General features: G+C 36.0%; 1 protein-coding gene across 2 annotated transcripts in view; it reads left to right on the top strand.

The window, feature by feature from the left end:
* The first annotated feature begins 1,084 nt into the window (after nt 1–1,084).
* Nucleotides 1,085–23,217, top strand: part of LOC127878175 (lon protease homolog, mitochondrial-like) — a 43,789-nt gene continuing 21,656 nt past the window's right edge. Inside the window, exons 1-12 of one of the 2 annotated variants that reach the window (XM_052424646.1) lie at nt 1,085–1,473; nt 1,685–1,899; nt 4,156–4,244; nt 6,737–6,856; nt 7,648–7,721; nt 9,236–9,343; nt 9,654–9,775; nt 11,519–11,580; nt 13,990–14,057; nt 15,431–15,489; nt 16,966–17,049; nt 22,650–22,781. In XM_052424646.1, the coding sequence (XP_052280606.1) occupies nt 1,128–1,473; nt 1,685–1,899; nt 4,156–4,244; nt 6,737–6,856; nt 7,648–7,721; nt 9,236–9,343; nt 9,654–9,775; nt 11,519–11,580; nt 13,990–14,057; nt 15,431–15,489; nt 16,966–17,049; nt 22,650–22,781 (1,479 nt within the window). In that variant the 5' untranslated portion in view covers nt 1,085–1,127. Of the gene's footprint in view, nt 1,474–1,684; nt 1,900–4,155; nt 4,245–6,736; nt 6,857–7,647; nt 7,722–9,235; nt 9,344–9,647; nt 9,776–11,518; nt 11,581–13,989; nt 14,058–15,430; nt 15,490–16,965; nt 17,050–22,649; nt 22,782–23,217 lie in introns of both variants that reach the window. The other variant, XM_052424645.1, reaches the window with a different exon arrangement.

The raw sequence follows: 23,217 nt of genomic DNA, 5'->3' as shown, positions 1-23,217 counted from the left end.
AAGCTTACAATATTAATTTCATGCACTACAATACTAATGTTTTCTATTCTCTATAAATGACTAATGAAAGTAAACAAATTATTATTTTTTTCTATTTATGTATTTATTATATTTTTATCTAACTGCGCATAACCGTGTAGTAATAAAAGAAATTTTGAACAAGAACACAGGCTTATTAAATAAAGAAATTCTAATGTAGTCTGTTCACAATTTAAATGAATTCATACAGAGTGGAAATTTGTGGACATGTAACCGTCAGAACTAATTTAAGAGCTCCAGTATAAAACTGTAATGGAATTAAAAAAAGAAAAAAGCAGTTTACCCTACCTGAGATTGAACTGGGATCGAAATATTGACGTTTGGATTTAAAGTAAGCATCCTGCGTATTGTCACAATGTATAACGAAAACAACAGAAACACTCAATTTTTTTTCGATTGTCACGCTTCTGTAACGCTTAAAACTTTTGTCTATTTCAAACGATGATTACTCATAGACGAACTTGTATTTTCAGTTTGCGTCTATGTGATTAGTTTTATTTTACTCTCTGATGTATAGAGTTGTTTTAGTTAATGAATCTCTGATGAAAAGATTGTGATGTTGACATAGACAAGCACCTTCGATATTATTACCGGTATTGATTTGTGTGGATATTTTAAGATTACAAAAATAACAAAATAAATTAAAGAATACCGTCTGAATTAAATTTTATACATATATATATATATATATATATATATATATATATATATATATATATATATATATATATATATATATATATAAATCTCGAGGCGACATAATCTTTGTCCGACTTAGGCGTGGTTCGAATCTCGGTACCTCTTTTTTTTTGGGGGGGGGGGGGCATGTGCATTTCACACATAGCTTCGACATAAAGAGCTGTGGATAAAGAAGATGTCAAGTTTGATAACAAGAAAATAAACCATAATAGGATAAATGCAGTTTTCTGTGAATATATTCTTAATGTGCATACACGGATAAAATGCCAATAATTGTAATGCTGTACGTGTAATTAGGTCGTAAAGTGCCAAACATCTAGGGTTCGAGAGTCGCCGTCTCGAATTCAGACCGTCTTGTCTAAAAGCGTTTTTTAACACGGAAAGTCAAAATGGCGACATACATTCGGGCATGTCAGTTTCGCAAGCAAATTCAGAATTTTAAGTGTTTTCACAATGCCGATAGACGGTTGCTGGTAAATTCAAGTGCTTTAAGAGACCATAATTATACATGTCATTCTTGCTTACAAACTTCGAATAGGACTGATTTGTTGCAAATAAAACATCCGGAAAGGTTGTTGCGTCAGTTTCATAACCGATCAAGAACGTTAACTTCAACCTTTTCGAGAAAAGATCCCACAACAAATGTTTATCAAAATAATTTATTCGCAAGATTTCACAATGGGAGGATACCATTCAACGAGACACGGGTCTTCTATAGTTCAAGGGCAGCATCTGGTGAGTGTTTATAACTATAAACTTTATAGGATACAAAGTGGTTATGTAACTTTTATAAAGCTTGGGCCAGAAGAGGTCATTGTGCAAATGGCCTAAGCAGTGGCATTAGATAAAGACAATTGGTATGTCTGGAGTCAAAACCAATAAACCGTGTAAAAAAACAATCTGTGATTTTAAAAACTCTTTATTTATTTGCTGTATTATTTGTAAGCTGACAGCCCTGGGTCTGATGGGGATGGGGATGACAAAGGGGACAGCAAACCAGATGACACACCCACAGAACAGGAGGGGGTAGAGGTGCAGACGTCTGTCACCTACCCAATGTCAGCACTCACTACCACTACTATACCAGACTACTTTCCAAACATACCTGTCATTGCAATCAACAGAAACCCAGTGTTCCCAAGATTTGTAAAGCTGATTGAGGTAAATGTTTGGAACATAGGTCGACCTTCTAATATTGTCTATTATTATTATGTTTTGAAACAGACAGATGGTAATGTTTTTCATGCTTTTATATATATCTGTAGGCAGCGTTATAGATAATTTTTGACCCATGGGGGTAAATACCCCCACTTTTCAAAGCATGGGGGTAAATGGTCAAATTTTGCCTGGCTTGAAGGGTAATTTGCTAAAAGTAAAACAAGAATATAGCCGGGGTACAGACATGCTACTTTAATCATGTTAAACACAAAAAAACATTAACTAAGTGTATTCCTTCACAGTAGTATGTTTCTTTGAAAGTGTTTTATGATTTTTTAACTTGTATTGTAGGCAGATTTTACATTTAAGACAAACTTGGTCCCTATTGTCCCACCATGAGCCATAGAAAACTGTTTTGCCAACTTTCAACAGTTGTTTTATTAACGTTTTAGTATGTCCTTTTTGATTTGAAAACGGAGGAAATTAAATCATTCAGTATTGGCAGTACATGTTATTACTGGATACAACTTTTGCCTTATAAAATAATCAATTTTACTTTGAGAAGTGATTTGTTTTGGCTTCGAAAAAGCCATGCTGACCTCTTCATGTAATTTTATAAACACAAGCGCTTGACTGTCTGTTAAAAAAAATCAATACAATGCATCTAGATGATACAGAGTAAACATACCGACTGCCTAACTATTTGTACAATCCAGCGCACAAATTAGCTCTAATTTTTACGATAACCAGTCTCATATTTTGGCGAAAGACAATTGTCTGTTTATATTTTTTGTTTACGTTGTACGCAGAGAATTTACAGCTTTTGCGTGAAGTCCAGATTGGCCTGCTTAAATGTACGCACGGAAATAATAAATTGAGCGTATTTTGATATTTCTTATGCGTATATGACGCTGATACGCAGCTTATCTAGAACGCTGTCTGTAGGTAATCTTACTGAAATACTGGTATAATTTTGAAAACAGAAGACCTGATCATAATATTTCACACTGTGAAATTAGTTTTAGTATGAAACAACTTGAAAAACTAACAATTGCATGAAGTCATTACTGTTGCACACATCTTAATGAAGTCATGATAGCTTGAAAATATTTCCCAAATTCAATGTAGTGCTATGTTTATAATGTTCAGAGTTTATACATTATTGACCTGTGATGTTGCTTGTCAGAAGGTATGTGATAAATGGTACGTTTAATCTTTGTGATACCCTTATGGTTTGTACGGCATACCTTGATTGTGTGAAATGTTATTTGAATCACCCTGCAGACATGTGAAACAGAACTCAATCAACTAGTGCAATACAACACATTGGAACAACACAGTTGTGTAATATTTTCTTATTTGTTTATTTGAGAAAAAAGATCTTTTTACAGTTCAATAATTTGAGTTAGACATTAGGCTTTACATGACTAACAGAAAACTTCTAGATTATGAAGTTTGAATGCATTATGTTTGTGTCTCCCTGTCTATGTAATGCTCTGGTTAGGGTAAACATGCAACATCTCCATATCAATGTTTCTATAATGGGGTTTTAATTGAAACTTAGCACATGTGCTAGAGGTCATTGTGTGAGGTCTGTGACCAATCCCATTACTCACTCCTTTTATATAGCAGAATTATGTCCCCCTTTTGTACTTATAAAACTGCTTAAAGTTAATGTGCAACTTCTTAGTATCACTGATTCTACTAATGGTATTCATTTCAAACTGCATTCATGTGTTTTAGGTAATTGTGTGAGGTTACTGAGTAACTGACTAACTGTCATAACTCTGGTCTGCAATTTTATTTAGCAGAATTATGCCACCTTTTTGTTTTTAGAAAATGTTGGTTAATGTTTGTTATCAATTAATATTAACTTCAGATATTGAAATAAAAGGTTGCAGTGGTATATACTTGTTGTAACCAAGCTTCAAATTTCAACCTTGAATTTAAATGTGCACGCAAATATTAACCTGATATTTTTTGGAACAAAATGGGGCATAACCATGCTTAAAGATGTCCAAGTTATAAGCCGTGGTCAATAAGAGTTCAAAAAGACATAAAAAAACTAATTTAAAGACAGTGGCTTAATACACTGATACGTGATATTACCAGGCTATACTATATAACTACAGATATTCAACATATAATATGTCTTTGTGATTATTTAATGAGGTGGCTTACAGAAGATAATAATTATACTATCAAAACTGAAGAATAGTTAAGCATGCTGTCAGCTTTTGTTTGAATTCCTATTTATAGGTAAATGACAAAAAGCTTGTCGATCTGATCAAGCGCAAAGTAAAGCTGAACCTGCCTTATGCTGGAATATTTCTAAAGACCAATGACAGGCAAGTATTACAAGCCAAATACAATGATAAACAAGGATAATAATCATCACATTGATATTGATTTTGTTAAAGTATTAACTTGAGCGTAAAAAAAGAACAAATCTTAATATTTAGAGAGTCAAATAAATCTTTCAACATTTTAAAGTGATTTTATTAGCTCATCTATTTTTTGAAAAAAAATTATGAGCTATGGTCATCACCTTGGCGTTGGCGTTGGCGTCGGCGTCCGGTTAAGTTTTGCGTTTAGGTCCACTTTTCTCAGAAAGTATCAATGCTATTGCATTCAAACTTGGTACACTTACTTTCTATCATGAGGGGACTGGGCAGGCAAAGTAAGATAACTCTGGCGTGCATTTTGACAGAATTATGTGCCCTTCTTATACTTAGAAAATTGAAAATTTTGGTTAAATTATACACTATACCCCCACCCCCAGCCCCCCCCCCCCCCCCCCCACCCCCACATTTTTTTTTTATTTTATTTTTTTTAAGATCATCTCACAAATTACCACCACACCCTCACACTATACCCCACCCCCCCCCAATTTTTTTTAAACGGTTATGTTTGAAATACCGTCCAACCATCGCACCCAAACCCCCCCATCCCCCCCCCCCCCACCCCACCTCGATTTTTTTTTCTTTTTTTTTTTTTTCGCTTTTTTGGAAGATAATGTAATAAATGTCAACAACCCCACACTTTACACCCCTCTTCCTGCCTAGGGTTCCTGCCTAGTCAAACTTTTCTATAGTCAAATTTACCTTTTCATGTCTGAATCCTTATTATTTTGGATATTTGATGGGTGATTATGAAGAAAAACATGTAGACATATAGAAATGTATTGAGCAAAATTGTCTAATTTTTAGACATTTGCTTAATTTGTCAAATGGCAGAGCAAGCACTTGTCATGTCTGAAAAAAATAATTTGAAGTTTGATTTCTCTATGGTTTTTTACTTTTAAAATGTTAAATTTTAAGTTACTTTAACTGATTGTAATTTATTGTTGGAGGTAGATGAGTATTGTCTAGGTGAAAGACATGTTCTACAAAAAGAGTATTATGCAGTGAGTTGCTTTAGTACAAATATTATCATGGGAGCAATGTTTTGATTCTGTTATGCTGATACATTTGCACAATAAAAGTAATAATGGTAGTATCTTATATCAGATAATGTTCCTCTTCAAAGTTAATACAAGTTTCTCTCTGGGGTCAACAACAGACATGCCAAAGTTGCAGGGCTCAACATTAACGGTTGTCCTATTGCCCCTGGCAAGTTAAAGTTGGGTCTGGGCAAGTTACTTTTTAATCTAGTTGGCTGCCATGACAAGTGCAAAAAAGAACAAAGCAATTAATTTCAACTTTAATTAGACTTTATTTTCTGTAATCATTTTGTTAAATGTGCAAAAATAAACAAGGTTTTGTGGTTTATCATTTTGATCTTTATTAAAAAAATATGAGGTTAACAGTTAATGTGGTATTTCATGTTTGGCCAAATGGCTTTACGTTCAGGGCAAGTAGATTTTCTAAGTACTTGCCCAGCAGGGCAAGTTGGTTTTTAGGTTAATGTTGAGCCCTGCACAGTTGTCACAATTTTAATATAGACTTTTCAAGCAAAATTGCTTTTTTGTTGTTGATTTCTGTCTCTAAAAGGGCAATCCACATACATGTAGGTGGAATATTTGTTTTTAAACATTAGATAGTGGTACCCTTATAAGTGTATTCAAATTATACCTCTGGCCAATTAGACATATAAATCGACACATGTTCAAATTATGCCCCTGTCATCAAACCGCCAGTCTCGAGTATTAAACCACCTACATGTAAATACAGTTTCTTGGGTGAGAGTTAAAGGAACCCCAGAATCCTCTTGTTCAGTGTTGGTTTCAAAATTCCTATACCGATTTGAGCTGTAATCTGTGAAAACGGGGTTTAATGCATGTGTGTAAAGATTTGTCCCAAATCAGCCTGTGCAGTCAACACAGGCTATTCAGGAACTACACTTTCTGATTGTATGGTACATTTTCGTTTCATGGATGTTTCTCTTTATCAGAAATCCATTTTAGGCAGAATGTGTCCCTGATCAGCTTGTGAGGACTGCACAGGGTAATCTGGGACAGCACTTTTCAAATATGCATAAATCCTAGTGTTTCACTGGAGGGGACTTATGGTTTGCGCTCTGTGCGTCTGTCTGTGAGTCTGTCTGTCACATTTTTCTGGATCCTGTGATAACTTTAAAAGTTCTTCATATTTCTTCATGAAACTTGAAACATGGATAGATGGCAATATTGACATTATGCACGTCATTTCATTTTGTTCCTACGTCAAAAATTCTGGTTGCTATGGCAACAAATAAAAAATAAAATAAATACAAAATTCTGACAATGGTGAAGCCGGTAGGAGACATATATTGCTTGGCAATAGTCTTGTTAAAACATGGTTTGCAAGCTTTAACATTGAATAATTATCAGCGTGATGTGAGGGTGGTGTTTATGTTTCAGCCATGACAAAGACGTGGTGGAGAGTCTTTCAGATTTGCACAAGGTGGGTATGTTTGTGCAGATCAAGGAGATGAGGGAGCTGCAGGACCGGCTCCAGATGTGGGTGGAGGGGCACCGCAGGTGAGTGTGGGTCGAGGGGCACCGCAGGTGAGAGTCAGTGTGTGTGTTTTTCGTTCAAATTCAGGTCTGTCATAGGGACCCCTTCCTGTTTGAAAAATTAACACATTTTTCCAATTTGGGACCTTACAATTCCTAATTAAAGGTTTAAAAAATCTCAACATTTAGTTCATTACTCATTCATCTCTATAAATTGAACCTTAGTAAATATAATATTGAAAACACTAATATTCTCAATTTTAGAGTATTTGCTGGCAAAAATAAAATATTTCCTAATCTGAGTCAAAAAGACACGATTTTTTCCAATCAGAAGGGACTCAGGCCAATTCCCAAAATAGTGAAAAACACTGATTTAGCTATCTGAATTGCTGCTTTTGCAACACTGTTGTCTTGTTATTGAATATATATACAATTTTATTAACTTGACTATTAACCCAACAGTCTGAGCTATGCTACTCATTCATTCTCCCTGTCAGCGTCTGCCTAATGCTCTGGTGAAGGAGAAACAGCTTAGATTTTATAAAGCTTTACTTAGAACCAGGATAAGTTCCATCGAAATGGCATGTTCAATAAACATAATCAGGGGTTTGCTTTTTCTTCACAGGTGTATTTAATAATTTGAAGAGACAAACAAAGAATTCCTTTCATAATGCATAAATAAAGTAGAAGAAGACAAACAAAGAAGTTCACTCACACTATAAGTCTTCCAAAAATGGTGAAAAAACTCATACACAGCAAATAAGTACCATAAATACCTTTTGTGTAGATTTTGACAATATACTTATGTCTTGCAGGATATCTATAGTTCGACAACTACCAGAAGAGGTGGAGCTGCAAAATGATATGGCTGCTCTCACCAATCACCTAGGTAGGTCCTCTATCTCTGAATGATCTTGCTGCTCACACCAATCACCAAGGTAGGTCCTCTATCTCTTAATGATATGGCTGCACTCACCAATCACCAAGGTAGGTCTCCTATCTCTTAATGATATGGCTACTCTCACCACTAACCTAGATAGTTCCTCTATGTCTTAATGATATGGCTGCACTCACTAATCACATAGGTAGGTCCTCTTTGTCTTAATGATATAGCTGCACTCACATATCACCTAGGTAGGTCCTCTATCTCATAATGATATGGCTGCACTCACCAATCACCTAGGTAGGTTATCTATCTCTTAAAGATATGACAGCACTCACCAATCACCTAGGTAAGTCCTCTATCTATTAATGATATGGCTGCTCTCAAAATAACCTAGTAATGTCCTCTATCTCTTAATGATATGGCTGCACTCACCAATCACCTAGTAAGGTCCTCTATCTCTTAATGATATGGCTGCTCTCACAATCACCTAGGTAGGTCCTCTATCTTTTAACGATATAGCTACACTCACCAATCACTTCGGTAAGTCCTTTATCTCTTAATAATATGGGTGCCCTAACCAATCACCAAGGTAGGTCCTCTATCTCTTAATAATATGGCTGCTCTCACCAATCACCTAGGAAGGTCCTCTATCGCTTAATAATATGACTGCTCTCACCAATCACTTAGGTAGGTCCTCTATCTCTTAATAATATGGCTGCACTCACCAATCACCTAGGGAGGTCCTCTATCTCTTAATGATAAGGCTGCACTCACCAATCACTTAGGTAGGTCCTCTATCTCTTAATAATATGGCTGCACTCACCAATCACCTAGGTAGGTTCTCTCTCTTAATAATATGGCTGCACTCACCAATCACTTAGATAGGTCCTCTATCTCTTAGTGATATGGCTGCCCTCACCAATCACCTTGGTAAGTCCTCTATCTATTAATGATATGGCTGCGCTCACCAATTACTTCGGTAGGTCCTCTATCTCTCAATAATATGGCTGCTCTCACCAATCATCTAGGTAGGTCTTCTATCTCTGAATGATATGGCTGCTCTCACCAATCACCTAGGTAGGTCCTCTATCTCTTAATAATATGGCTGCACTCACCAATCACCTAGGAAGGTCCTCTATCTCTTAATAATATGGCTGCACTCACCAATCACCTAGGTAGGTCCTCATCTCTTAATAATATGGCTGCATTCACCAATCACCTAGGTAGGCCATCTATCTTTTAATGATATAGCTGCACTCACCAATCACCTAGGTAGGTACTCTATCTCTTAATAATATAACTGCGCTCATGGATCACCTAGGTAGGTCCTCTATCTCTTAGTGATATGGCTGCACTCACCAATCACCTATGTAGGTCTTCTATATCTTACATGGGACAGGTAAACCACTCACTTATTACTGGATTGGTTTAAAAGTAATTCACTCTTTTCTCGTTAACCTTTTATTGATCACCCAGGTAAGACCTCTATCACTCTGTTTTTTTTTTCTTGTCTTAAGGTGAGCAGATCTCTAAGAAGAAGGGAGCACGCAAGTCTCGCAAAGAGCGCAGGCTGGAAAAGGTCAATGGTGGCAATGGTGGACATGTTGACGTGCAGCCAGAAGCAGGTGGGCACTTATTTTGAAACAACAATTATCAATGAGATGCATTTTTAGAATACTGAGATTAATGCATGTGCGTAAAGTGTCATCCAAGACTGGCTACTCAGGGACGACCCCTTCCGCCTAAACTAGATATTATTTAAGATGAGACTAACTTTAAATGAAAAATTCAATACAAACAGAAGTTGTCATTCCTTATATAAAGAACGGTTGTTACAGCTATGTTTTTATTGAAATGATTATGTATTGGTATGTTTAGCATGTGGAAGGATAAAGATATAAAAAGAATTACAGTGCTGTTGTATGTTAGCTGCAGGCATGACAGAGGAGTCCTCAGCCAGGGAGGGCATGCTGAACACTACCATCATGTCTGATGTGCTGATGGTGGAAACAGAAAACACTCCAGATGAACCATTTACATCTGATATGAAACTGAAGGTAGATCAAAACCTAGCTTGTACTTACATGAGAAATCTGTCTGATCAATACATGCATCCAATACATGTTTTCTTGTATCCATCACTTCATATATAAAAAAATTGCATCTACATTCCCCTTTTTTATCATCAACAACCATTGCTGAAAGGCATTTAACCAGATAAAACAAGGTTAAAAGGCTAAGATGAAAAGTTTGTGTATTTTGGATGGCCTTTGTCAAACAGGTTTCTTGTCAATAACTTTGGTTTGATTTGACCAATAGTGAGGAAACTGCAAGCATTCATGGAGGCTTAGCTTGTGATTTTGTTTTGGAGGTGGGGGTAGTGAAGTTAAGGTCAGAGTCCGTATTACAAACAAAATGGTTTTCGCGTACTAATTAAATATTGGATGGGGCTCAAATTTGTGTGTGAAGGTAGCTGATAATGCAGATCTAGCTCGAAATGGCATTTTGGGTCTAGTTTAGTTTAGTCATAGTTTCTGAAAAGAGAACATTTTGGTCTCAATAGGCTTAAGTTTTTGTTGCTGACATGTAGTTTGGCTTGGAATTGCCTTTGGGTTCAGGTAGATCAAGTGTAATGTCACTGTTTCTTACTATAGAAAAACTGTTTTTACTTAATAACTTAAGTTTAGATTATATACAAACCTAGCTTGTTATTGCAAAGATATTTATATTGAAGTAAATTGAGTTGTTGAAATTGAAAATCTAGTTTTTTTTGGCTTAGCCGTTTCTTGTTAAGATAGGGGCATATAGAGTAATTAACATGATTATCTAATTGTCATAAAACCATTGACATATGACCAATGGACATAATGTACATTACATAGTTCCAATGTGGAAATATATTATGTTTGTATAATAACTATAATATGATTTGTATAAGCTAAACATAATGAATAATTTCATGTTAACTATTCTTAACAAATGATTTATGTTACTTATAGTCTGTGACAACATGCTCTTTACATGTTTGTCAGGAGAGCATACTGTCACATACTATATTAGTTCTTCTTGAATGCTCTGAGCTTTTATAAGTACATACGTGCAGCTCAGAGTTCTTCTTGTAAACCCATTTTTTCATGTCAAAAAATATGTCTCGCGTATGTCTATAAAATCGAGTTCAATCAACCGAATATATCGTTACAAACACAATACCTGTTATTACTGATATCTATTTGCAGGTGAATTGTGCAGAAATACTCAAAACAAAAACTGTATACAAAAACCGTTATCAAACCAAAAGCCGAAGTTTTGAATTTACGATTCGATTTATCTTACGGATGTTCCGGAGATAGTCGGTATATTAAGATTGGTAGATTAGACGCGAGATCTATCACACCGAGGATTCCAGAGATAGTCTAGAGCGTATTTTTCGAATTCGGAATTACTCTGAATACTCGGCTTTGTCCATTGCAAAAACAAATACATTTAAATGAACCGTTGATGTGTTTGAAACTTTGGATTAATATCAATATAATGCGAGCATAACATATCATGTAAGTTGTTTTAATTTGTGCATTATGGATATATTTACGATCTATTTGTGTTTATTTTGCCCGAAAATAGTTTATGTGGCTAATATTTCCGATTAAACTGCCGCCCAGATTCTGGGTGGGGGACTTGACATGGAAAATGCTGTAAGCAGTTGCAACTCCCAGCGACCCGAAGGGTCAATAGCTGGGAGTTGGATTATTGCAACTACATACTATATGTACTCAGACGTGTTATATGGTCTGTTTGTGCAGGCTTTGACAGCAGAGGTGGTGAAGACAATCAAAGACATCATGGCTCTCAATCCTCTATACAGGTAATTATGGCTCTCAATGCTTTATACAGGTAATCACTGCTCTCAATGCTTTATGCAGGTAATCACTGTGCTCATTCCTCTATACAGGTAATCAGTGTTCTCAATACTCTATACAGGTAATCATGGTTTTCACTTCTATATACAGGTAATCACTGCTCTCAATCCTCTATACAGGTATTCATGGCTCTCAATCCTCTATACAGGTTATCTTGGCTCTCTATCCTTTATACAGGTAATCATGACTCTCAATCTTCTATACAGGTAATCATAGCTCTCAATCCTCTATACAGGTAAGCATAGCTCTCAATTCTCTACAGGTTATCACTGCTCTCAATCCTCTATACAGGTAATCTTGGCTCTCTATACTTTATACAGGTAATCATGACTCTCAATCTTATTTACAGGTAATCACTGCTCTCAATCCTCTATGCAGGTAATCATGGTTCTCAATCCTCTATACAGGTAATCATGGTTCTCAATCCTCTATACAGGTAATCATGACTCTCAAGTCTCTATACAGGTAATCATGCATCTCAATCCTCTATGCAGGTAATCATGGTTCTCAATCCTCTATACAGGTAATCATGGTTCTCAATCCTCTATGCAGGTAATCATGGTTCTCAATCCTCTATGCAGGTAATCATGGTTCTCAATCCTCTATACAGGTAATCATGACTCTCAATCCTCTATGCAGGTAATCATGGTTCTCAATCCTCTATACAGGTAATCATAGCTCTCAATTCTCTATACAGGTAATCATGGCTCTCAATCCTCTATACAGGTAATCATAGCTCTCAATTCTCTATACAGGTAATCATAGCTCTCAATTCTCTATACAGGTAATCATGGCTCTCAATCCTCTATACAGGTAATCATGGCTCTCAATCCTCTATACAGGTAATCATGGCTCTCAATGCTCTATACAGGTAATCATGGCTCTCAATCCTGTATACAGGTAATCATGGTTCTCAATCCTCTATACAGGTAATCATAGCTCTCAATCCTCTATACAGGTAATCATGGCTCTCAATCCTCTATACAGGTAATCATGGCTCTCAATCCTCTATACAGGTAATCATGGCTCTCAATCCTCTATACAGGTAATCTTGGCTCTCTATCCTTTATACAGGTAATCATGACTCTCAATCTTATTTACAGGTAATCATAACTCTCAATGTTCTATACAGGAAATCATAGCTCTCAATCCTCTATACAGGTAATCATGGCTCTCAATTCTCTATACAGGTAATCATGGCTCTCAATGCTCTATACAGGTAATCACTGCTCTCAATCCTCTATACAGGTAATCATGGCTCTCAATGCTCTATACAGGTAATCATGGCTCTCAATGCTCTATACAGGTAATCATGGCTCTCAATGCTCTATACAGGTAATCATGGCTCACAATTCTCTATACAGGTTATCATAGCTCTCACTCTTATTTACAGGTAATCATAGCTCTCAATGTTCTATACAGGTAATCATTGCTCACAATCCTCTATACAGGTAATCATGGCTCTCAATTCTCTACAGGTAATCATGGCTCTCAATCCTCTACACAGGTAATCATGGCTCTCAATTCTCTACAGGTAATCATAGCTCTCAATCCTCTATACAGGTAATCATTGCTCACAATCCTCTATACAGGTAATCATGGCTCTCAATCCTCTATACAGGTAATCATGGCTCTCAATCCTCTATACAGGTAATCATGGCTCTCAATCCTCTATACAGGTAGTCATGGCTCTCAATGCTCTATACAGGTAATCATGGCTCTCAATGCTCTATACAGGTAATCACTGCTCTCAATCCTCTATACAGGTAATCATGGCTCTCAATGCTCTATACAGGTAATCATGGCTCTCAATGCTCTATACAGGTAATCATGGCTCTCAATCCTCTATACAGGTAATCATGGCTCTCAATGCTCTATACAGGTAATCACTGCTCTCAATCCTCTTTTTAGTTAATAACTGCCCTAAATCCTCTTCGTAAGTTATCATGGATCTCAATCAACTTAACAGGTATTCATGGCTTTCAATCACCTTTCTCAGGTTATCTTGCATATCAATAATCAATGCAGGTGAATGTGAATAGCAACCTCTTATATTTCAAAACGCTCGGCCAGTTTTCTGGTGAACGTTTTGTAATTAAATAAACAAAATTCCTGTCCTTTTTTTGTAATACATTCATATCTCAGACTCTGATCAGTATTTTTTTAAAAGGGGAGTAGGAAAATGTCAACTTAGTGTATGTACATTTAACATGTAAAGTTTATATAAATGAGTTACTGGCATTTGGCAATAAAAGCTTGGATATTTTTATTATTCAACTTGGCAGTCTTGAACCACATGTACAACAAATAGCTATTGAATTGTTAAGTTAAGAATGAGTAATTTTGTATTTTAGGGAACATCTATATCACATCATCCAGGGCCAGAGAGTGCTGGACAACCCAGTGTTTATATGTGACGTTGGTGAGTGGCTGTGCACTCAGTGTACACCTTATATAACCACTTCTCTAATTATTTGATTGTTTTATTGGCCATAAAATGTTTTTTGTTTAAACCTATTTATTTTAGCTCGATTGCATCGAAAGCCTATGGCTTAGATAAACGCTCTCGAGTCCATAAAATGTTGCCGCAATGATCATCATGTATTGTTAATTACTAATTCATGATAAAATTCTTGTTTCAGTTAATTTGATGCATACTTTTCATGACAGTAAAATCATATCAAATACTGAATCAAATGTCTTGATGTGTTTTAATTAGGCTATTCACAGAATTGGCAAGCTTGCCATTGCCAAGGCTTAACTTGGTTAGAATGCGTATTGATACGTCTTGTAACAAACTAAAAGCCTAGAGGGATTATGCCCCTTTCATGATAATGGCAGATGGGACTCCTTAATTTTCTATGCATGTTTACTTTTATGTGTCTGCTTGGATTTCAAAAGACATTTGCACAAATGATTATAGCAAGGTGATGGGTCACATGCGAAAATAGCATGTCTCTCATTTAAAGGTCATGATTTAGTTCACAGTGGACTTAAAAGTTGCACATACTTATAGCTCCCTAATGAATTTAGTAGAAGTAGTTGTTCAATTGTCCAGCCCTTAGTGGTATCCTTTTTATGCCCCCGGTAGGGTGGCATATAGCATTTGAACCGTCTGTCCGTCCGTCCTTCAGTCCGTCCAAAAACTTTATCATTGGCCATCACTTTTGCAATATTGAAGATAGCAACTTGATATTTTGCATTCATTTGTATCTCATCAAGTTGCACATTTTGAGTGGTGAAAGGTCAAGGTCAAAGTCATCCTTCAAGGTCAAAATTCAAAAAATACAATCCAAGGGAAGTTATAAGCTTTTAAGGGGAGATAATTTGTAAACCTGCCAAATGATATATTGAAATTTTATTTCAAAGTGGCGCAATAGGGGGCATTGTGTTTCTGAAAAACACATCTCTTGTTTTGTCTTTAAAAATAAGTTGGTTGAAAGATCACCATATCATAATTGCAAATTGTATGCATCAGTCATTGTGCTTGCTGAAAGGTCAATATGCAATGCTATGAAGTGGGTGTTCAACTTCGTACATATTAATGATATACATGTAGTGAAAGTAGGTGTTTGTGTCTTTCCAAGAACCCTTTTATGCATGCATTCTTCAAAATTCTTAACTACTGTGTTTAGTAAGGGATCCATGCAGGTCTCAACTGTGATTGCAAAGTTAAAATTTGTAATGAAAAAATCTATAATTGCTGCTATGAGACATATGCACCTTAATTACTGTAACATGTGGTGAAATGAGTGATTGTTTCAAGTGTTTTGAGATGTATCATTGATGATGTAGGTGCGGCGGTGACCACAGCAGATCCTGAGCAGATACAGCAAGTCATTGAAGAGACGAATGTAAGTAAACAGCTGAACATATATATTGTTACTGACTGCATAATAATTGTGTGGGAGAGCTTTGAAAGTCTACATGAAGCACTTACTACTAATATGCTTTTTTACGGTTTTGTATCCGTTAGTCCGTCACACTTTTCTGGATTCTGGGATAACTCTAAAAGTTCTTAATATTTTTTCATGAAACTTGGAATATGGATAGATGGCAATATGGACATTATGCGCGTCATTTCATTTTGTTCCTACATCAAAAATTGTGGTTGCTATGGCAACAAATAGACTAGAAATACTGCTGAAAATGGTGTTTTTTTTCTGGATCCTGCGATAACTCTAAAAGTTCTTAATATTTTTTATTAAACTTGGAATATGGATAGATGGCAAAACTTGGAATATGGATAGATGGCAATATGGACATTATGCACGTCATTTCATTTTGTTCCTACGTCAAAAATTGTGGTTGCTATGGCAACAAATAAACTAGAAATACTGCGTAAAATGGTGTGTTTTTCTGGATCCTGCGATAACTCTAAAAGTTCTCAATATTTTTTCATGAAACTTGGAATATGGATAGATGGCAATATGGACATTATGCACGTCATTTCATTTTGTTCCTAGGTCAAAAATTGTGGTTGCTATGGCAACAAATAGACTAGAAATACTGCTGAAAATGGTGTTTTTTTTCTGGATCCTGCGATAACTCGAAAAGTTCTTAATATTTTTTCATGAAACTTGGAATATGGATAGATGGCAATATGGACATTATGCACGTCATTTCATTTTGTTCCTTCGTCTAAAATTATGGTTGCTATGGCAACAAATAGACTAGAAATACTGCTGAAAATGGTGTTTTTCTGGATCCTGCGATAACTTTAAAAGTTCTTAATATTTTTTCATGAAACTTGGAACATGGATAGATGGCAATATGGACATTATTGTTCCTACGTCAAAAATTCTGGTTGCTATGGCAACAAATTAAAAAAATATTCTGACAATGGTGGAATTTCTGACAATGGTGGAGCCGGTAGGGGACTTTTATTGCTTGGCAAAAGTCTTGTTCATACTGTATTTTGCATAGTAAATGCAGTGAGCCATTAAATTATTGATCCTTACGTGTACACAATGATTTATACTCTATTTAAAGACATGCAAACTTTTGTTCTCAACTCGGTGCAGTCATTCTAGCTGGGCTTTTGATGCCGCCGTTAATGTGGCATAGAGCAGTCAGTCTGTTGTTCATCATATCTGACATTCTTTGGAGTTTTTTCCTTCAACGTTTTTAGATATTTATCTCATTTTTGTTGTGTGAGTCTACCTGCATGACTTACAGATAAAGATCAAGTTTTGTTGCAGTCCATTGATTTTTGGCAAAGTAACGGGCCTTTGACTCTAGAATAACAGTTTTTCAGACTTTTTTCCCCTTCCCTATTGACCCTTTTTTAGTGTATGAGTGTCTAGTTGACTGGCAACGGTGTGTTACAGATCCCTGCGAGACTGGAGCTGGTGCTGTCCTTGCTGAAGAAGGAGTTTGAGCTCAGTAAACTGCAGAAGAAGATTGGACAGGAGGTAACATTTGTTGGGAGGTTCTTAAGCATTTCAGTCACGGAGATCATTGCATCTGCTGTGTAAGAGAGTCTTTTACCACTCAGCAGAGGTGGTTAAGACAATCAAAGACATCATGGTTTTCAATCCTCTGACGCATTTGGAGTCTCTTTAAAAAATTCTTTAAAGCTGTACAATTTTACTTCTTTATTATTTGTGGAAACGGCCTTAAATACATAAGGACTAAGGCAATATCTTTTTCTCTGACAGTCACAGTGTATCACATCTGTTACTAAAGTATTGCTACTATTGTAGTTACCATAAAAAGTATTTCACTGATCTATTGATATATCTATTTGATAAGTAGATGGACAAACAGAACTCTTGTGTTTTCTAGGGTTTTAAATCTGGCCCCAAAGCCTTAATTGGTAATAAAATGCATGCAGTGTTTTGTCTCTGATACATGAATACATAGAAGAATTGAAATAAACAAATGATTTTTATTGGTGTACATACAAAAAAAATAATTTAAAATTTGCCTGTAAATAAGTATCTCTGTATCAGTATTCTCCGGAAGCAACGGCAGCCAGCGATTTTACTGGTTACATTCAATCTAGATGCTGGCTACTTTTCCCCAAAGTATCAATTCAAATGGTGCAAATACACCCGTTTTATTGCTTATTTGCCGGCTACTTTGAAAATATAACTCACCACTCAGTTTTTCCCTGACAACACTGTCTGTATAGATACCTGTATTTCATTAAAACTTAACACATGATTTGTGATGATCATGATAGGTCACATACCATTTAAGCGTCGAGCACACTACTATATAGCCAATCTTGCTTTTAATGATAATGTAGCAGAGGATATAATTGTAGCTTGGTACTCCAACCGTACTTTTGTAGATATTTTACTGAAGCATACACATAATTTATGAATACCCTTTCTATGTTTGTGACAGATTTCCAAATATTGTGTTTATCTTTATTAGGGATACAAGAGGTTAACAGGTTAATCTACCATAACAACCAATTAACTGGTTACATTTTCTGGTTAACCTAAATTTGTATTATGCTTTTTTCATGACATAAATTGATTATTGGCTTTTTTATTTAGTTTTTCTTGCCAAACTGGTACTTGCAAACTGCGGGCATTGGGTGCTATTAGAGTTGACGTAATTGACACATTTATCCAACTCAAGATAAAAATCAGTTGAGTATTTGGACGGCTTATTTTGATGTTTTGTTAACCAACATCCAACACTGATTGCTTGAGTAGATTAAGCGTGTATGAGTAACAATGTTACCAAGCCCAAGTTCAGCATTTTCAAAATGAGCATTTGTTAGGAAAGCCTTGACCGTCTAACATAATATTTGTTTGATCAGGATTTAATATTATTAGTAGTAATTTACGTCATCAGCTTTGCCACTACCATCGTCTGAGTCAAATTTTAACAAGCAAATTGGTTGAATTGATATCCCCCACCAAATAAATTTTTAATATTGATGGCTGCAAATCCCTTGATATATGGTATCATCAACAACAACAACAAAAATTAACAGAGTAAGGTAATTGTTTTTATTCAATAAAATTCTTCTCATTGATATCGATAAGCCATGAAGTTTCATGTTGAAATCTTGTAGCATATGAGAGATATATAACTGGAAAAAAACATCATACAAAAACAAATAATAAAAATAACTCTTATCCAAACACTCATGAAGCTCATGTTGAAATCTTGTATGGTATCTGAGATATGGCCCTGAAAAGTAACCTCGTATAAAAAGGGCAATAACTCTTATTTAAGAAAGTGAATATTATGTTTCTTGTGCATGGCACATTTCCTCATTGATAGCTAAACTCCCATCAAGTTTCATATTGAGATCTTATATAGTTTCAGAGATATAGCCCTGAAAAGTTTGTGACAGATGGACAGACAGATGGAATGACAGACTGACGCAAAGACCGACAACAGCAATTCCATATCCCTCTGCCTTTGGCGGGGGATAATTTAGAAAGCAAATGATTAAACTAATGAAATTACAAAACAATCAAATCATTTATTTTAGTATTTATAAATTGCTTTGAAGTTGCACTGTACGTTACTTAAACAAAAAAATACCACAAGAACAAAAAAACAACAACATTGTTGTGAGTGACACGACGCGAGCGTAACATAAGAGGCCAAAAAATAATGACATGTGAAAATGAAAACTGTGTAGTGTTAGTTACTCATACTCATAAATGAATACAAAATGTAAATGTTACATACATTAACAAAATTACTAAATATATGTTTTAATACATTTTTATTAGCTCATCTATTTTTTGAAAGAAAAAAAAGAGCTATTGTCATCACGTCGGCGTCCGGTTAAGTTTTGTGTTTAGGTCCACTTTTCTCATAAAGTATCAAAGCTATTGCATTCAAACTTGGTACACTTACTTACTATCATGACTCTGGTGTGCATTTTGACAGAATTATGTGCCCTTTTTATACTTAGAAAATTGAAAATTTGGTTAAGTTTTGTGTTTAGGTCCACTTTATTCCTTAAGTATCAGTGCTATTGCTTTCATACTTGCCACACTTTCTAACATTCATAAGGGGACTGTGCAGGCAAAGTTATGTAAATCTGACTGGCATTTTAACAGAATTATGTCCCCTTCATACTTAGAAAATTGAAAATTTCGTTAAGTTTTGTGTTTTGGTCCACTTTACTCCTAAAGTATCATAGCTTTTGCTTTCAGACTTGGAACACTCGCAAACTATCATAAGGGGACTGTACAGGACAAGTTGCATTACTCTGGTTGTCATTTTGACGGAATTATGGCCCTTTTTTGACTTTGTAACTTTGAGTATATGGTTAAATTTTGTGTTTACATCCACTTTACTTCTAAAGTATCAAGGCTATTGCTTTCAAACTTCAAATACTTTTATACTATCACGAGGGTACTCTACCTTGCAAGTTGAATTTAACCTTGACCTTTGAATGACCTTGACTCTCAAGGTCAAATAATTAAATTTTGCTAAAATTGCCATGACTTCGTTATTTATGATCAGATTTGATTGATACTTTGACAAAACAACTCTTACCTGACATACTACAATAGACTCCACCCAAACCATCCCCATGCCCCCTCCCCCCCAGAATCCCCCCCCCCCAAAAAATATATTTTTTATTTTTCATTATATTTTTTTGAAAGATCATCTTTAAAATGACCACACCCTCACACTATACCCCAGACCCCCCCAATTTTTTTTTTTTAAACATGGTTAAAAAACAAAAATATTCATTTTATTATTATGCCCCCCTTTGAAGAAGAGGGGGTATATTGTTTTGCACATGTCTGTCGGTCCGTCGGTTGGTCGGTCTGTCCACCAGATGGTTTCTGGATAATAACTCAAGAACGCTTAGGCCTAGGATCATGAAACTTCATAGATCATGACTGGCAGATGACCCCTATTGATTTTCAGGTCACTAGGTCAAAAGTCAAGGTCACAGTGACTCGAAACAGTAAAATGATTTCCGGATGATAACTCAAGAATGCTTAGGCCTAGGATCATGAAACTTCATAGGTACATTGATCATGACTGGCAGATGACCCCTATTGATTATTCAGGTCATTAGGTCAAAGGTCAAGGTCACAGTGACTCTAAACAGTAAAATGGTTTCAGGATGATAACTCAAGAATGCTTACGCTTAGGAGCATGAAACTTCATAGGAACATTGATCATGACTGGCAGATGACCCCTATTGATTTTCAGGTCACTAGGTCAAAGGTCAAGGTCACAGTGACTCAAAACAGTAAAATGGTTTCAGGATGATAACTAGGGCTGTCACGATACGCCGTGAGCGTACCGCGGTATATCGTGGTACGGCAACACTGTATCGCGGTACATACCGCGATATTTTACAGAATATGTATCTGTAAAGAAAACAGTTTACAAACTTTATTAAACTCAATAATTAGAAAACACTGGTATCATAGTATGACTAGAAACTGTACAAGAAACTGTAATAAACTTGATAGAAGTAGTCATTGTTATTGTTATTCGCGTCTTTTTCTAAAATGTCCGCCATGTTGTTTACAAATTACAATAGCTGTGACTACGACCCGTGTAAATCGAACTTTTCAAGGGCATGTTTAAAATGCGGAGTCAGTATTGAAAATCCGTAGCGTTCTGACTCTTCCTCGACTAATTCATAATCTTAAGATAACATGATTTGGAAGTGCCATGCTTTGAACGATCGATATTCTAAAGAAAGAAAATAAGAAATAGAGTAAACATCTTTTGGATAATTATGAACTTATTTGCAAAGGAAATCTAACCCAAATTCCAAAACAGGTACGGACCCATACATCGCCGTATTTTAAACGAGAAAGTTAAACATCTACCAGTGGAAGCGCTTGCTTGACCTGGATATTAACGGATTATTTATTTAGCCCTTTTGAATCGCTTCTACAGTTTTCAAAACGATATCTATATCAAAATAATTATGTAATGTATCAATATGTGCTAATATAATAATATTTAAAAAAAAACGGTGAGGCAACGCCGTACCGCGATGCGATTTTTTTCACGACATGCACCGCGATATACCGGTATACCGGTGAATCGTGACAGCCCTAATGATAACTGAAGAATGCTTACGCCTAGGATCATGAAACTTCATAGGTACGTACCATTGATCATGACTGGCAGATGACCCCTATTAATTTTTAGGTCACTAGTTCAAAGGTCAAGGTCACAGTGACTCGAAACAGTAAAATGGTTTCCTGATGATTACTCAAAAATAATTAGGCCTTGGATCATGAAACTTCATAGGTACATTGATCATGACTGGCAGATGACCCCTATTGATTTTAAGGTCACTATGTCAAAGGTCAAGGTCACAGTGACAAAAAACGTATTCACACAATGGCTGCCACTACAACTGACAGCCCATATGGGGGGGCATGCATGTTTTACAAACAGCCCTTGTTTTATTTTTGAAAGACCGTCCAACTATCCCACCCAAGAATCCCCCCCCCCCAAAAAAAAAAATTGTATTTTTTTTTTTGCATTTTTATTTCTTATTTTTTGAAGATAATGTAATGAATGACCACACCCCCACACTATACACCCTTCTCCACCCCACCCCTTTACTTTTTGGATTGAAGTATTGAGAAAGGTCCCTTCACCTTTAAAAAGAAAAATAGATGAGCGGTCTTCACCCGCAAGGCGGTGCTCTTGTTAAGAAACTGATATGGTCTCTTATGTTATAAATGCAAACGATCTTAATTAACTTTTTTTTCTATAGATAGTACTTATACAACATGTTCCGCTTTGACTGGATTTTTGCTAGGTGAGACTTTTTTATTAATGAAAAATACCATTAAAGAGCAAAGTGTCCTCCACAATTAGCCTGTGCATTGTGCAGAGGCTACTCAGGGACAACACTTTCCACCGTATCAACACTGGGTTTTTGCTAAGAAGAGACTTGCTTAAAATAAAAAATACCATGAAAGCGAAAAGTGTCGTCCCTGATAGCTTGTGGGGACTGCAAGATGCTTTGGCATATGCATTTGCCGGTAACCCAGTTTTTCCTGAGCACTGCTCATATATGTCTGATATTCGACAGGTAGAGGAGAAGGTTAAAAAGCAGCATCGTGAGTACATCCTGCGAGAGCAGCTCAAGATCATCAAGAAGGAGCTGGGCATAGAGAAGGATGACAAGGACGCCATCGAGGAGAAGTTCAGGGACAGGCTCAAGGTGAGAACATGTGGGAGGAGCAATGTGGGAGAGTTTGAGTTAGGCTCAAGGTTATAACATATGAGATCATATGTGTAAGGACCAATGTGCGAACATATGCGAACATGTAAGTGGATAAACGTGGGGATCGATCGGATGAGGATCAAGGGGAGAACATGTGTTAAAAGATCAATGTAATGGTCAAATATTAGAGGACGAATATGCCCATTTTGAGGGCGTTATGTAAAAGGATCAATGTTAGTAAGTATGTGAGAGGCTCAATGTGGAAAAAAATATGACAGGCACAATTTGTAATTATATTTGGCAGGCACAACATGAGTAAATATGTTAAAAGATATGTGACTGTCACAATGTGGGTGTATAAATAAGGGGCTCAGTGTGGGCACATAAGTGACAGGTTGAATGTTAGCAAATATGATAGTGGCTCAATGTGAGC

The sequence above is a fragment of the Dreissena polymorpha genome, chromosome 4 (genome assembly GCF_020536995.1).
Source record: "Dreissena polymorpha isolate Duluth1 chromosome 4, UMN_Dpol_1.0, whole genome shotgun sequence".
NCBI classification, from domain to species: Eukaryota; Metazoa; Mollusca; class Bivalvia; order Myida; family Dreissenidae; genus Dreissena; species Dreissena polymorpha.
The sequence above is the reverse complement of the archived record's forward strand: the minus strand, read 5'-3'. Positions and strand labels throughout refer to the sequence as shown.